General features: G+C 38.7%; 1 protein-coding gene across 4 annotated transcripts in view; it reads right to left on the bottom strand.

Annotated features, from left to right (window-relative positions):
• The window catches only part of PLCB4 (phospholipase C beta 4), a gene marked incomplete at both ends in the record, with an annotated part of 144,892 nt that overhangs the window by 65,188 nt on the left and 62,349 nt on the right, over positions 1 to 17,355 (bottom strand). For all 4 annotated transcript variants that reach the window (XM_084248062.1, XM_084248063.1, XM_084248064.1 and 1 more), the window contains 6 exons: positions 121 to 214; positions 1,468 to 1,678; positions 7,174 to 7,282; positions 15,197 to 15,254; positions 15,879 to 15,979; positions 16,919 to 17,000. In XM_084248062.1, the coding sequence (XP_084104188.1) occupies positions 121 to 214; positions 1,468 to 1,678; positions 7,174 to 7,282; positions 15,197 to 15,254; positions 15,879 to 15,979; positions 16,919 to 17,000 (655 nt within the window). The remainder of the gene's footprint in view (positions 1 to 120; positions 215 to 1,467; positions 1,679 to 7,173; positions 7,283 to 15,196; positions 15,255 to 15,878; positions 15,980 to 16,918; positions 17,001 to 17,355) is intronic.

The raw sequence follows: 17,355 nt of genomic DNA, 5'->3' as shown, positions 1-17,355 counted from the left end.
AAGAAAGGAATATGAAGACAAAATGCTTAAAAAATGCATAATATGATTCCCCTTTTACAGTTCCCTATTTCTTGCATTTTCACAACTATCTTGAAAAAGCTGTATAATTTTAAAATGTACCTTAAAAAGGATATCGGTGCACATTGCTTTTCCATGAGTTATTATTGGTTCTTGGTCTTCCCCTTTTCCATCCCAACAGTCAAGTTCAACACATCTAGGACACAGTGAAATTACAAGATTGAAACCCTACAACAAAATAGTCTGTATGCAAATTAAAAGAAATATCAAAGTAAGTTGTTTTCATGTAGATAAGTAGATAATGGAATTAAACAGTATGATTATTGGGTGGTCAGAAAAGTCATGATGTATTTTTTCTATGCATGCATCATGACTTTTCCGACAACACAATATTTTGTGGAATATACAAGTTAAGACGACATTATACTCTTTATCAGGTTGGTGTTATCAAAAAGGGATTATCTGAGATCAAAAGAGACTCATGAGATACAAATAAACAATGTGGTTCTAGATAAAAACCTATTTATGGCAAAGCTGCATTGCAGAACAATTTGGGGGTAGCTGGAGAAATCTAAATATGAGTTGGGTTCTGATGATGTTAACACATTAGTTTTCAATTTTACTAGATGGGATGTTATATTAGCCAAAAAGTAAACATTCTCATTGTTTTCGGAAAATCAAATATTTTCCAAAAACAGAAGTAGTGATGTAGTTAATTTCTTTTAAAGTTTTCCATACACACAAAAATGTGATTAAGAAAACAAAGCACTGGTTATTGATAACCAAGAAAAATATCTTAATGTAATTTTTTCACTTCCAACATTTTTGCCATATTTAAAAGTATATATTTGCCAGTTTCTGTAAAAGGAAAACTATTTTCAATTATCTTTCTTCTCAGAGAACAAAATATTAGAACTTAATATTGAGTGAAGTTAAATTTGCAAGTGCCTATGGTCAATGGAAAACTCAGCATGACTTTTTTTAAAAGAGTTTATTTATTTATACAAGCACTGGGTACAGTCAGAAGTGCAGGGGAGTGAGAGAATTCACCAGAGCCAGAGTGGAGAACAGAACAGACAGACTGACGAAATACACTGCTGAGGGGAGCAGCAGGTGCGGCAGGAGAGGTCTGTGTGCCATGTGGGACCCACACCGGCGGGCAGGGATCGAACCTGCGCTGCAGAGGCTGAGGGCAGCTTTGCAGCCCAGCGCTCAATCGCTGCGCCACCAGGGGAGGCCCTCAGCATGACTTCTTAAAATATGCTTTTTAAAATATACAGTAAAAGAAATCTTTCTGGAGAAGACTTTCTGGAATATATGTTGTCTGTCCATTTTTAAGATTAAATGACCATGAGAATCCAAATGTCCTTTTTTACTATGTCTAATTTCTTAGAGTAAAGCAGATTAAATCAAAGGCCACACACAAAAACAAACAGTTGCCTTTCTGACCTGCAACCAGCGAGGAGAACCTGTCTATACATTTCCACCGAAGATTTCCCTCCAAACTGCCGGCCAGTAAGATAGGTGTTATGGGAAGAACTGATGAAGTAGTGAGCCAGTGGATGGTCCATTTCTTGGTAAAGTTCTAAACGATCTAGGAAGACTGGGGCATTTTCATCTGACATCAAATATCTGCAAAATCCATCACTTGATATGAGGCCTAGGGGAAAAAAGAATAATTTAGTAGACTGTGGCTCTGAAGATACACAGCTCATCTTTTATTTGTGGAGCTGAGGCAGTTTAAACAGGAAGAGTGGCAGGCATCCTCATAGGCTTTTTTTTTTTTTGAGCATTTTTATTTTATTTTGTATATTTTTTACATCATTTTTCATTTCTGCACAATGTATGCATTTTCATCTTGGTTATAGGCTCCATACAATTCCCACCTCCCCCTTGCTTTTATCCTACACCCTCCTCCCCCCCATAGTGTGTCTCTGGTTTATAGTTGCTTGTTGATTTTGATTTTTACTTTATTATAATTAGTCTTTTTTCTGGTCCCTTATTTAGGTTTCTTTTTTTAAAAAGATTTATTTATTTATTTATAAAATCACTGGGTACAGTCAGAAGAGCAGGAGGGTGAGAGAATTCACCAGAGCCAGAGCAGGGAGCAGAGCAGGCAGACTGATGAAGTACACTGCTGAGGGGAGCAGCAGGCGGCAGGAGAGGTCTGCGCGCCATGTGGGACCCTCCTCCGGTGGCCGGGGAGCAGCTGGGGATCGAACTGGCACTGCAGAGGCTGCGGGCAGCTTCGTAACCCAGCGCTCAACCGCTGCGCCACTGGGGAGGCCCAGGTTTCTTTTTTTTTTAAAATTTGTTTATTTATGCATACAAGAGCTGGGGTACAGGCCAGAGATGCAGGGTGGGGTGGGGTGAGAGGATTCACCACAGACAGAGTGGGGAGCACAACAAGCAGACTGACTGAAATACACTGCTGAGGGGAGCAGTGGACGAGACAGGAGAGGTCTCCCTTGTCATGTAGGTTTCTCCATGGCTGGCCGGGGATCGAACTTGTGCTGCAGAGGCTGTGGATTGCTTCATAGTGTGGTGCTTAACCCCATGCGCCACCAGGGAGGCCCCCTTATTTAGGTTTCTTAACTAAGAATATTCATCTTTGAGCGTTTGAATGAAGTAACAGAGTTGCACATTATAAACAACGGAATGTCTTCCACAAATTGGTGATACTGGCTTTTGTATCCACAATGGCAGAAGCACAAAGGTCTTTACATACAGAAACCCAGCACCAGGAGCTGTGGTGACCAGGGGTTAAGAGAGTCTGTTTCTGCCTCTCTGTCTCATTCCTTACACTCCTGGCTCTCACCTTCCTCTTTAGACAAATGGGGGAAAATACTATCAACACCTGCTTTCCAGACTTGAATGGTAAATGAGAATATATACGAGAGGTGCACTTCAAAAAATGAAATACAAAACTATAGGCGTACTGTCCTTGCTGGATTAAAGCAAAGTGAAAAGATTAGTGGCCTCTCTGAATTTAAACAATTCAATTTTCCAATTTTATCTAAAAAAGGAGGGTATGAAACTGATGAGTAGGACATGCAATGGTCATTTAAATGTGGTCTCAAGAGCCCCTGTTCATTCCAGTCATAACTTTCTGACAAGTGGCAGGATCCATAGAATAACTGCAGAAAAGGAATGAATATTTCTGCATCTTCTCCTACCCTATCAATTATTAACAGCAACAGCTCTTTGTTTTTATTTAAGCATTCCCAAATTATGAATTGCTTTCAAACTTAGAGAAAATAGAGTATAACAAGTAATCATAAGCCTACAGCATAGTTTTGCCAGATCTTAGTATTTTATTTGTTTGCATTTTTATTTATTTATTTTTTTAACATGTCACTTCTTTTTTATTTTATTTTTTTTAAAGAGGCACGTATTTATTTAATTATTTGTTTGTTTGTTTATACATGCAATGGGTACAGTCAGAAGCGTGGGAGGGTGAGAGAATTCACCAGAGCCAGAGCGGGGAGCAGAGCAGGCAGCAGGACCGAAGTACACTGCTGAGGGGAGCAGCGGGCAGCAGGAGAGGTCTGCGCGCCATGTGGGACCCTCCTCCGGTGGCCAGGGAGCAGCTGGGGATCTAACCGGTGCCGCAGAGGCTGCGGGGAGCTTCACAACCCAGCGCTCAACCGCTGGGCCATTGGGGAGGCCCTTGTTTGCATTTTTAAAGGAATAAATATTTACAGACCCCATGAAATTGCCCTGTAGATCCCACCTAAGTTCTACTCAATTCCATGTTTCTATTCCCATAGAGACAGTAACTACTCAAGTGTTTGTGTTTAACATTCTCAAAATGGCTTTAACTTTGTTACACTTATTCAAATAGTAGGTAGTTTTGAATATTTTAAAATTTTTATCAAAGTTATCTCACTATTTACATTTTTAAGTTTCCATTTTTACTCTATAATTCCTTGGGACTTAGGCAGTAAATATAATTAGCTCGTGTTCATTTGTTTTTCACTGACTACTGTACAGCAGTATGTATAGTAGTATGTAGAATGTACAGTCCATCTATATATGAATACTACAATTTATTATCTATTCTTCTGTTGACAGCTAAATATAATCAAGAGTACTGCAATAAAAACTTGTGTATCTGTCTTTTTGGGCATACATACATTCATTCTAAAAGCAAGTACTTTTCAGGGCACAGAACTGAAGAAACAGAAAGCCCCACCTTCATGAAACTCTCATATAGGGGGTAAAGGATAAAAAAATATATATAATATAATGTCACAAAGGAAAGAAAGTCTGGGGATGGAAATGATAGAAAATGACCAGGATGCTGTTTTCATAGGCGGCTGGCAAGAGCTCTTCCAAGGTGGTCACATTCACACAGGAAGAGCAGCTACATGTACACCTGGGGGACCCCCATCCAGGCAGAAGGCTCAGTACATGAAAAGGACTCAAGGCAGGAGTGTGCAGTGGAGGGGAAAGTAGATGGGGATGAGGGTGAAGTGGATCCAAAGGCTACATCATCTGGACGTTAGTCTTTGCTAAGTTCTTTGGATTTTATTTTAAGTGTGTTGGGAAACCTTTGGAAGGTTTTGAAGCATGGAATAACATAATTAGATTTGGTTTTGAAAGATTTACTCTGGCCACTGCATGGCATATCAATTGTAGAGTATGAGTAGAAAGGAGGATGAGTTAGAAGTTAACGCATTGTGGGCCTCCCCCGTGGTGCAACGGTTGAGCGCTGGGTTGCAAAGCTGCCCACAGCCTCTGCGGCGCCGGTTCGATCCCCGGCTGCTCCCCGGCCACAGGAGGAGGGTCCTGCATGGCGCGCAGACCTCTCCTGCCACCCGCTGCTCCCCTCAGCAGTGTACTTCGGTCCTTCTGCCTGTTCTGCTCTCTGCTATGGCTCTGGTGAATTCTCTCACCTTCCCGCGCTTCTGACTGTACCCAGTGCTTGTATAAACAAACAAATAATACATGCCTCTTAAAAAATAAAATAAAAAAAATTAAATTAAAAAAAAAAAAGAAGTTAACGCATTGTCCAGGGAGAGCAATGCAGACTTGGATTGTCTGGTAAGGATGGACATGGTAAGAACTGATTTATTCAGGATGTGTTTTGAGAAGTCTTGCAGGTTTTGCAGATAGAGAAGAGGTGATGTGAAATAACAAAACAATTTGAGGATGAGTCCAAGAGTTTTGGCTTGAAAAGCTGGAAAAAGAATGTTACCATTTTCTAGGCCGAAGAAGGAACAGGTCTGTGGGCAAAGAGAATCAAAACGAGCATATGTAGACTGGAGATGCCCATTCAGCACCCAATGGAGAGTTCTAGTGTGGATCTCTGGTTTAGGTTAGCGGTTAGGAGTGGATAGTTTAACGTGAAATTCTTACGTGCAGAAGAAACCTAACACCATTGACATATTATATTCATTTGTGAATGAGATCATTTAGGGAGAGACGATAGATGGAACAGAGATCTGAGTACTGAACTTGGACCGCTGACATACAGAGTTGGGAAACATAAGGAAGATTTCCTAGGATACATCCCCAGAAATGGAAAGGCTGGGTTGTAGGAGAGGACTATTTTCCACTTTACTGTTGCCAAAATGCCCATCAAGGTGGTTGTTTGTACCTATTTATGCTCCCACCAGAAGTCTGTAAGAATGCCTTTTGCCCCACATTCTTTCTCAAACATCATGATGGACTTTAAAATTTCTGCCATCTGTGAAACGTTGAAACCATGCTTTTTAGATGTGTCAATTATAATTTTATCAACTTTTAAGATCTGGAAGGACTTTAGAAATAATCAAAGACACAGCTTATTATAACAAGAAACTGCTAGGTCCTCTATCTTTTTCCTTCAACAGATCACAACTGCCTTGCTTAGTTCTGAATCCATAGCATCTAGCACAATGCTCAGCACACAGCTTTCTACAAACTTTAAGGAGAGGAATACTAGTTGAATGACTGTATGAACCCCATCATCTCAGAAGCAGAGAAAGTAAAGCCCAGATATAGTTTCTTGCTCAAAGTCACACACTGATAGAGAATCAAATCTCCTTCCAGCACTGCAAAGTGAGAAATTTTCTAGCAAGTGACTCCCCTCTTCACTTAAATCACATGCAAGGTGGAATACATTGGAATATTCAGAATATTGATAGGGAGGTCAGTAAGAAAGCATTCTTGAGGAAAATAGGTATTTGCAGCCTTAACAGACATGTATACCTACCGTTACGAGAAAACCACTGGGTTTGAAAAATACCTGGGGGTGACATCATGCCATATAGTGAACCAGGCATGTGTATAAACAAGTTCTATGTGGGTTCTGAGAATGTATACACCTTTCAGCAATATTTACTGGAATCTGATACAAAGCAAAACAGAAACTCCTATTTTTTAAAGAGGAGGAAACTGAGGCTATGATCCTCAAGGGCATATGAAACTGACAGAATTTGAACCCAGATCTCTTCTCCCTCTCCATGGGGGCCTAAGCCAGAGGCTCTGGCTGAGGTATCTCCCAGCACTCTCTGTCCAATTATGTTAGCACCATCCCGTCCCTCTCAGCCTCTGCAAGTGGTTTTCCACTGCCATGGGGCTGATCTTAAATCTCTTCTCCATGACTTTTCTTTGTCAAAAATAGAAAAGGGCAGTTCGTTGTTTCCAAAGTTTCATTGAAAGGGGAAAAGGTCCAGAATCCTGAACAATTTGCTTAATAGATTCCTGATTATTCATATCAATTGCTTTTATCTTCCACACCAGAGATCAAATGATGGGTGAGAAAGCCCATCAAATCATGTGTTAAATTTATTTGTCTTGGCAAAAGAAAAGGGAGAAAAAGAAGTTAAAAATTTTTATAGGAAATGAAAGTCTTCTTCAAGATTAAAAACAGAGACTGTATTTGGGTATTTGGTGTTTTTTAACATTTTAAACACTTGCAGCACAAGCGATTTAATACAAGAAAGTACATGGGGAAAATACATTATACTATATTTAGTAATACAGTAAATCTATTTGCATGAGAATTCATATAGCACAGATATATTCTAATGTAATTTAAAATTTACACCTAGAACAGGAAAAAAAAAATCAGTCAGTTCTCAATCCATGGCTGTAGGGACTCAAAAGCATTTGAAGATAACTTTAAAATCCAAAGAATGAAAAATCCACTTTTTTCACTTTTATTACCTTTTATCTTCAAATCTTCATCAGGCTCGTACATCTCAATGATCTGCATTGCCCTTTTAGCATCATAAAATGGGAATAAAATTTCATTCAGTCGAGGATCTCGTTGATGCTATGATGAGAAAACAACTCCATTTAAGTTTACATTTCTTGCCCTTGGGGCATTTACATTATTACTAAAACACAGATTTTTAAAAAACAGTATCTATCTAGGCTGTCATGTTTATAGTTATAAAGAGATAGGATTTCACTATCTTCCTGTCTTTCTTCCTAAAATAGTCTTCAAAAAGTCTAAATTTGGAAGTACTTTATTGGTTTCTTTTACTGAACTAAGGATGGAGAATACAGAATATACTTTTTTCCCTTTAAAAGTTGAAGGCTATCTAAGACTGTGTGCATGTTAATTGTATTGTCTTTTAGTTCCCAAACCACAGGGGAGGGATTTGACAGAAATGTCTATAAAAAGTGAGGTCAAAAATTTTTTTTAAAAAGAGGAAAAACAAATAAATGCAAAACCCAAAATAGTTCAAATAGATAATATGGTCATCTAAGTGCCAAAACAAAAACAACTGTAACCCTCTCCACCCCAACCCCCCCAAAAAGCCCTAATGTTAACAGGGAAATAGTATTTTATTTTTATTATATCTTTCTATATCAATATAATATTTATTGGGCAATCGACAAACTTCGTGTTCTGGAATAAATATTAAAATGAACCAATTAAAACAATGATGAAAATTAATCAGCATAAGGATATTTACAAGTTATAAACAATATGAAAATGAAAATCTGTATTTAAGTAGATTACAAAGTTTTTTTTCTATATGAAATCTAACTTGGTTTGCTCTGAACAAGTTCTCTGGGCAGAAAGTACATGAATGATTAAGGTACTGAGGAGGATGGTGATGTCATTCTTTTCACATCAGCACCTAGATGCTCCTGGTACTATATAAGGCACCAAGAATAAACCCTAAGTTTACAGCAATGGTAAGAAAAAGTTCAATTGACTTAGCTATACGTTTGTGTGTGTGTGTGTGTATGTATATGTGTATATTATGTGTGTGTACATATATGTATGTAGTATGTGTGTGTCTGGAGACACAGGTTCCACTGAACTTCATTGTGGATTACAGGACCACACGCTGCCCCTGGTCATCCACAAAATACATAAATAACGCAAACTTCAATCGAATAATGGCAGATAAGCACATGTGAGCAAAACCTGGTCAACAGGTAGAACCTTGGCAACAACTCTTTACCCAAATATATGCACAGACTTTGAAAGACATTATTGAAAAGGTATTTAAGAAACAATTGTTAAAAGTTCATATGGATTTCCCTTCCTCATGTGCTTTGAAATGATCATTGGAAAAGTGGGCTATACAGAATGAATACCTTTGGCCAACAGAATTTCACTTGACATAATTCCCTACAGTATTTGTGGCCTACTCTTTTCTGGTCCTTATCCCCTTCCCGTGCACTTAACAGCATTAACCAAAAAGAAATGAATATCCTTTCATTAATGTATCCCAATGAAGCATGCTTCTGTTGTAATCTAAGAAAATTAAGGCTCACAACAGCTCACATCCATGCATGTGGTAGAGCAGAAACTGTTATGTTAATAACAGGCCTTGAGACCATGAAGAACAAAGTTGTGAAGTATGCAGAAAAAGAGGAATTGTGAGGTGGACCATGGAATGCCAGGCAAGGGAGGGCATGCCATAGTTTGTTCAGGAAATGGATGGGTGCCATGCAACTGTAGAGTCCTTGACTCAAGGGAATGACAAGCACCACCTCTCTGGTGAGAACGCATTGTTTTAAAAACAAACAAGCAAACGAACAAAAAACTCTTTGTAGGCATATTCCTTCTCCCATCTCTGTCAGTAATATCACAGAGGATGATGGCTGTGGGAGGCAAAGACCATCTTTGGGGGCCTCCCTGGTGGCACAGGCGTTAAAGTCTCAGCACTATGAAGCTATCACCAGCCACTGAGGAATGAGTTCCATCCCAGGCCAGGGAGCTGACCCACGCGGTGCAGCAGACCTCTCCAGTCTCTCCTGCTGCTCCTCTCAGCAGTGTATTTCAGTAGATCTGCCTGTTTTGCTCCCCACTCTGTCTCTGGTGATTCTTCTCACTCTCCCCACCCTCCACACTTCTATCCTACACCCCAGTTCTTGTATGCACAAATAAATAAAAAAAAGTCTTTAAAAAAAAAGACCCTTTTGGACCCCGATACAGTTATGTTTATGGTTGATCACTGGATTTCTTTTCCTTCTTGAAATGAAGCCTTTTGACTTAAAGATATGCTCACTGGTTAAGTATTCTGGACTCATGGAAATGACAGGGCAAATCCATATGAATCAAAGAAAGATTAGAGATTCAGCTAAAGAGAAGCAGTAAAGTTAGGGATAGGAGGAGAGGAAATCAGATACCGAGGTGCTTTTTATGTACATCTATGTGTCTGTTGTAACCCAGTGGTATTTGGAGTGTGAAGTATGTGCCTTCAGCGGCATCTCCCTCACTTGGGAGTTTGTTAAAAATGTAGATTCTCAGGCCCCGCCCCAGACCCAGATCTGATTCTCTGGGGTGAAACTCATGACTCTGTGTTTCAATAAGTCTCATAGGTGATTCTCTATAAGTAATGTATTCCACTTTAAGAAGCACTGCTCTAACATGTAAAACGTATGCATTTTAATATGTTCAAGTTTTTTTTTTTTAAGTACCTAAGTCCTGCAATCACAGAAATGCTAAATATGAGATATCCTCCCAACTAAAGTCCATTGAAATTTAGCCCTAGGGCATGACATTCACTAGTCCATCTTGGTGATCAGAGGCAATAGTCAGGCAAAACAAGTCCTAAGATGGATGGATCCTAATCCACTATTCTACATTTTCAGCAAGTATGTATTATGAACAGACAATATGAAATTGCATTTGCCTTTGCATCTGCTCAACTTGATGAAATCATCTTTTGTTCTCCCTGGAATTTTCACATTTCAAAAAGGAAGCACAGGGCAATCTGGCTAAGCCAAAAGCAAGGAAACAAATACAGGGTTTGTGGTAGGCATAAAAGCGTAATTTTTGGATGAAAAAACAATGATTAGAAAGCTCATTTCCAGGTAATTTCAGAGTAATAAGGTTGCATAAGAGTAACATAGGGACAAAAGCACAGCGGGGAAAATGCTTCCCAACGCTGAGGGACCCACTGGTTTTTAGTTGAGATTCTATATTCGGGGAAGTGATGTATCCAGGACATTCACCCCATGCTGCCCAGAGCTTTGTAAAATGAGATTCTAAATAGCTTCTGAAAATAGGTCACAGAACAGGCCCAAGTAACGAAGAGATAATGGACCTGACTCCATTATTATCTCCTTGCTCTTACTGAGAAAAGACATCAACCCAAGCAGCACTGGGAGGGACAGATATTGAACCACATAATATTCAAGAAAGATATAAATAACAGTTTGTCAGAGTAGGCTATTCATAAGACTAAGGCTCTCCTTAGACTAAGGATCTCTGTCGTTTTTCCCTATGCATCAAGGATAATAAAGATACTGTAAATGGAAAGCTATCTTGGGCCCTCATATTATCTCAACTGTAAATTAAAACAATTTTTAAAAATCAGGTTTAGCCCTAGATGAGCATATGGTATGTGTGAAGAAGGGTGGAGATTACCAGCAACAGAAAGATAAAGCTAATTCTTAATTATTGTGGCCACCAAAGACCTTTTTCTTTTTTCTTATGTTGATGTCTCTAGTCTGCCCTCCATGCATCTTCCAATTCTGCAGACCCTTAATTCTTGCCATCTTTGTAATGAGTCAGCAGAGAATAAAGGTAAAATTAAAATCAATTAGATTCCCAATAAGAAGAAAGATGGGGTGAAACTGACTAAGTCCAGAGATTTTTCCATTATTATCACATACAGAGAGCTGAGTTGGTAGCACTATCTAACCTGAGGCAACACGGGTGCGTGCCTCTACCAGCCTTCCTAAACTCCATAGTTTTCCACTTTACAATATAAGTAAAGAAAGTTTCCTTCAATCCACTGGATGGGAATTAGACTTGGCTGTGGCACAATTTTAGATCTGAGTGGTAGAATTCTAAGACTAAATTCATTGTGGAGTATAATGAGATAGATGCTGCTCTTATAATCTTCCCATCACAGTAAGCATTCTGAGGGGGGATACAGGGAACCCAGTAGAAGAGTGCTTCACAAACTTTAACGTGCAGACAAACCACTTGGAGAGCTTGTCAAATGTTGAATCCAACTCAGTAGATCTGGGGGGGAACCCAAGATTCTGGATTTCTGTCAAGCTCCCAGGGATGCCAGTGCCGCTGGTCCAAATCACACTTCCGGAGCAATGAACAAGGAGATACTGAGAGCAGAAAAGGAGCAGGTCTAAAGCTACTGGTGAAAACCTAGTAAGTGGACAGGGTGGGAGGCAAGGGTAGGGAGGAGCGGGTATAGCTCCTACACAGCAACTAGTGCAGTAAATGTCTGATGGTTTCTCCTTTCCTCCCAACTTCCTGGAGATACCCATTAGTAAGCACTGAAGAGAAAATTTTAAATAAAGAGTAAAGGGATTTACAAACTAGAAGTTGGTGGCAGGCTGCATGGCTTTTGCTAATATAAATGGAATTTTTTCCCTGTTAGTTATCTAATTGGTTATAGTGGTGTACATGTGCCTATCTATTTCGTAGTTGATCACTTCTCTGGTTACCTTACTGAACTCCCTTATTTAGTCAAAGAGTTTTTCAGCTGACAATTTCAATGATCAGAGTAATAATTACTTGAAAAGAGTGAGAGTAGGGCCTTGCCCTTTGCTGTTTATGAGGCTCCTTTATTATTTCTTTTTTTTTTTTTAAAGATTTATTTATTTATTTATACAAGCACTGGGTACAATCAGAAGCGTGGGAGGGTGAGAGAATTCACCAGAGCCAGAGCGGGGAGAAGAGCAGGCAGAAGGGCCGAAGTACACTGCTGAGGGGAGCAGCGGGCGGCAGGACAGGTGCCATGTAGGACCCTCTTCTGGTGGCCGGGGAGCAGCCGGGGATCAAAACGGCGCTGCAGAGGCTGCGGGCAGCTTCACAACCCAGCACTCAACCGCTGCGCCACAGGGGAGGCCCTCCTTTATTATTTCTTGTCTTATTGCATGATTCAGAGCTTCTAGTACAATGTGAATTCTGTCCTGTTGAGATAATGTGACTGAAGTATTTTAAAGATGTTTAGAGCTAAGCTTTTGGAATCACAGGCCCAAATATTAGAAAGCATGCTCCCTTCTTAAGTGAACTTTTCATTATGGATTTTGAAGGTGCTTTATGTAAAGAGTTTTTTGGTTTTGGAGAGATGAGAGGGGAAATAGTAGAAATCAAAAGAGAGGGAGTAAGGAGCTGGTGGAACATTCTGTAAGTTTGACAAAGTTTCTTTAGGAGACAGTCAGATTTCTGTCTAGTCCTTCCAGTTGAGTTCACTGGGATAGGATAGAAAATGAAGAGATTTAGAGCAGAACTGACGAAAAATAAAGGCTGTACACTTTCCTGGACTCTCTTGTATTCTGCATGGCCTAAAGAGCTCTAGAATCACACTGATTTCATTATCCTACCCCAAATCGAAGGTGCTCCTGTGGTGGAGGCTGAACCAAGAATAACCACATGGTCACTGTGCTGCTTTCCTCAGGCCACAATGATGGGTCACCTAATGCTTAGCTGAATATTTCTGTTCCTTCTGAGGATGCTGATAACATCAGTGCCTGATTAATACCTGTGGGTCCTTTAATTGACAACACAGTAGAGTAACTACTTCAAAAACATCTTCAATAGTCCTGTGATTGACTGACTAGGTAGTACTACCCCTCAGACCTGACAACGACAAAACTCTCCCCATTCCTGCATGTTCCCATATTCCCTTCTTTTCTGTATCACCTTCCTTCACTTGCCACTCCGAGGCAGCCTTTTCTTGAGTACTGCCTCCTGCTGTTCTCGTGATGTGGTACCACTTCTAGATAAAACAATTTTTTTGTGGAAACAATTTTGTGACTGAGTCCCGTTTTCTGAGCACCAATGATACAATCTGGTTAGGCTGGTAACATTTCCTTAATGTCAATAAAAGTCAAATGGAAGGAAACATACAAAAGATGAGTGTTACTGGCCACTATAATAGTGACTAAATGACAAGTATTTTAAGAAAGAATGTGAATAGTAGAGCAAGAAAGCAAGGGTGATCATACCTTTTGAATAGCAACTATTATGTCATAGATTTATAAGAATTGTAAGAGTGTTATTGGGCAGGCCTATAAGAACAAGCCATTAAGGGAAAGGCAGGAGATAAGAGCACATTGTAGTGTTACCTAGCTTCAAGACTTCAGAATTGTTTCCTTATTCAAACAGTGAAATGCATATTAAAGTCTGTAATATTTGACAGATGGCTGTAATATTTGATACATGGCTGGTACCAGCTTCATCCCAGAGCATGTAAGAGTCCCTTTTTTTAGGACGTGGCAATTGATGATGTGGTAAATTTTCTCGCCTCCACTCAAGTGGTTTTCCTCTTTAGTAGAAAACAAGATTCCTGCCCACCTCAACAAAACTTAAGATGATCAATGACCCAAAGTCTAGGATGAAGTTGAAGGAAATAAAACAATATTTTTTTTTGTTTAAAAAGTAGAAGAGAAGGGGTTAAGGAAACAAAGCAAACCAATTTATTTTCTGAGTCACTGGTGGCATAAGAATGTGAATAATATCTGGGTAAAGACTGAACATAGTATTTGCATGACCAAACACTACTGAGTGCAAAAACTTGAAATATTTTCAAATAAAATAAATACTGTAATGTGTTGAAAGGATTATTTAAAAATGGAAGCTTCTGTGCTGATGTATGGAATGCTTTCTCTTTCCTCTATCAGTGCTTTTGAGCTCTTGTTACTACAGCTTCTAATGTGCAACCCTACACATTGGAAGCCATTGAGCCCTGACAGGGGAAGAAGAGAGAAGCCCTTTGGCACTGATGTGATTTATTTTTACCAACTGGCAAATAAAAGTATGCCTGATGTCATTTCTTAAGGCAATATCTGACGACTGGCATTATATTGTCTTTTCTAACGTTTTCTATTTATGTGGCACAGTAGTTAACATCAATTGTTTTAAAAGATAAATATATTGTCCATTCCTAATTAAACTCTTCTTGTTATTAATGTATTAGAAAAAATGTGAATTTCCCTTTTTTTTGGAATAACAGGAGTTGTAATGGGCTTCACTGACGAGAAAAATACTTTTTGTGTATGTGTAAAGAAAAAAAAAAGAAGGTACTTTAGTTGTGATACAAGTGGGGATCTTTATGTGTTCTCAAATATTTTTCTCTAGTGATCAAGCAAATTTTTTCAATCAGTTTTGGCTGTTAAGTGAAACACTTTCTAAAATTAGCTCTGAGCATATTATAAAAATAAAAAGCAAAAATTTAACCTGCAATCCAAGATAGGTACTAAATTTTCACCCAGGAACTCCAGTGTTGTGCTGTTGCCAAAATATTTTGTTTGAACCTACATATTTTTTTTTACATGCAATCCATTAAGAGACAAAAATAAAGCTTTCTAGTCCATGCAAAGGTATGAGAAAAAGTTAGCAATGGAGAATCCAACAGGAGTGTGGTAAACTCAGTCCATTCTCTTTCTACTTAATGAGATCAATAGAAAAAAAAGTACCTTAAATATCATCTTGCAAAAACACAGACATATTTAATTAAATGAATATCTTATAAAATCCACACACACATACACACACACACACAACCAGAGCTACACATCACAGCAAGAAACCAACAAAAAAAGCGGTGTGCAAAGCCAACATACAGGAAGCGTATGAACACACAGGGCAGCAGCTGATTTTTGCACCTGGTAAAGCCATCATGGAAAGATCAGCAGGTAAGAAGCAAAGCAAATGAGGGCATATGAAGCGGGCATGCAATGAGAACATTGGAGAGGCAAGCCACTGCACACAGACTTTATGGAGTTAATGTATGAAAAAGCTTACTTCATTTAGAAAGCTCACTAATTGGTCTACCGTTAAATAATCAGTTTTGTCTCCATTGCTGAAAAGAAATTTATTAGAAAAAGTAAGTTTTTGTATATGATGCTACAGTAGGTACGATTTACATGTTGACATTTGTTGATGTTAATTCTAAACTTATTTTCTAACCCTGAAGTAGTGGTGCACTCTTAAAATGACCAGAGATTGTAAGAAAAAAACAAACCAACAACAAAGGAAAGAAAACATTCTAGCTCACAGTAAATACCTGCAATTCTTCTTTAGCATTATCCAAAATATGTTACTTTCAAAACAACATGTAAGTCATCCATTTGGAATAACTGGAATGAATGAACTTTTCAACAACATAATAACATTCCAAACTGAATCTAGTTAGTTCACATAATGGGTTAATACCTAAAGGAGCAGGTTAAAATTGTAGGTAGTTAGTAAAGCCAATGCGGGGAGGGAGGGGGGCAGGGGTTCCAGGTGCTGCAATTTACTTCGTAAAAGTCTCTCAAAGAATCAGAGTGAACTTTTACACTGATAAACTAAGGGGTGAAAATGTAACCCTGACTAAATATTCCTACACACTATCAACATTGCTATCAAATCTATGTCAAAATTTTTTTTTTAAAAATCTAAAAGGATCACAATGCTAAGACACTTGCTCATAAATAGAACTTACATTTTTTTAAAAAGATCCTCTATATCTGTCCGAGGACAAATCTTTTGTGTCAGTTCATAGAACTTTTCATAAGTAAATGCGGCAGGTTCAATTTCATCATTCTGTAAAGAATAAGAGAGTGTCATCAATCACGGTGGGTGGAGAAGCCAAGAGCTGGCCATTTGGAATACCCAGGGCCCCCGTCCCTGATTCTTACTGATAGGGAACCAGAAGGGCCTTCCTCTAGCCCTGGGCAGGCCACCCCACTAGAACACGGCATGTATAAATGAGTATTTCCAGTTAGTATGCAGCCATGGTATGACATTCAAACACTGGTTACGGCTGGGCTTGCTCTGGGACCCACCTACAGCACAAATATAGTGAAATGTTCTCTCCTCATCTCCTTGAAGGAGAAAAGCAAGTGCCTGCTTACAGGCTGCTGAATAAATCAAGCTCATGTTTACTAATGCTTATTTTGTGAGTTTTCATAAGACCACAAAAAGGGATACAGGACATCCAGATAAGATTTTTCTTTACATAACTGAAGTTTCTATTTCCGAGAGGATTTTTAAAAGTAGTAACAGGTTTAAATCTTTCCTGCAGTCAAATTAATTTCAATTATTTTAAATCCAAAGGGCCCATAACACAAATGTTTTGTTTAGGGAGTGGTGCTGCATAAATACCACATAGTCTTCTTGAAGAACTGATTTATTAGTTAATTATTCATGTTGACATTGGGCTTGGTCAAGGCAATGTTGATGGGTTTTTATAAAGTAAACTTTCCTTAAGCTGTGTTAAAGAGACAGCCTGGCTGTCATTTCCTTTTCTTAAAAAAGTTGACAAAAACCATTTCAAATGACACTCTTTGAATCATAAAACATTTAGGTTAAAGTGCCCACAGAACAAAAGAAAAGCGGGAGGAAGGACTATAAAGAGAAAATTGTGACCATATTGACAGAATCTAATTCTAATGGAGATCAGTTTAACATAAAAAGTTTTGCTTATTATATCTAAGAACATAAATTAAAAAATGGCTTTAGAAATACATTATTAATAAATACCTTTCCACTGGGAAGACCTAACTCCTTGAGTGCTTGAAAGATCACCTTTTCTGTTTTCCCTGATGCAAAGGTTCTAGTAATACTAGAGTAGAAAAGGAAAAAAAAAAAGTCAATTCTGTTTTCTCCAGTGCAAAGATTCAAGTTACACTAGGGAGAGGGGAGAGATGAAGATGAAAATAAAATTATGTTTCATTTCTAGGCCTTTTTATTTTATTATTTTTTTACTACCTAAAGTAGCTCTTTACTTCCTAAACTACCAGAGCTGTTTGTGCTAGTCAGGCAGCTTGATCCTAAGATAGGCACATCCCTGCTGTCCTATGTACTTGTGAACACTAGGGCAGATTACAGTCTTAAAGAAAAACAATGCTAAAATTTGATCTACCAAATTAGCTTCTTAGGAAAAAAGGAATGTGGTAGACGGGTCAACAGCTCTAGAT

This window comes from Talpa europaea, assembly GCF_964194135.1.
Source record: "Talpa europaea genome assembly, chromosome: 11".
Lineage (NCBI taxonomy): Eukaryota > Metazoa > Chordata > Mammalia > Eulipotyphla > Talpidae > Talpa > Talpa europaea.
Note: the sequence above shows the minus strand (reverse complement) of the source record. Positions and strands in the feature narration are given on the sequence as shown.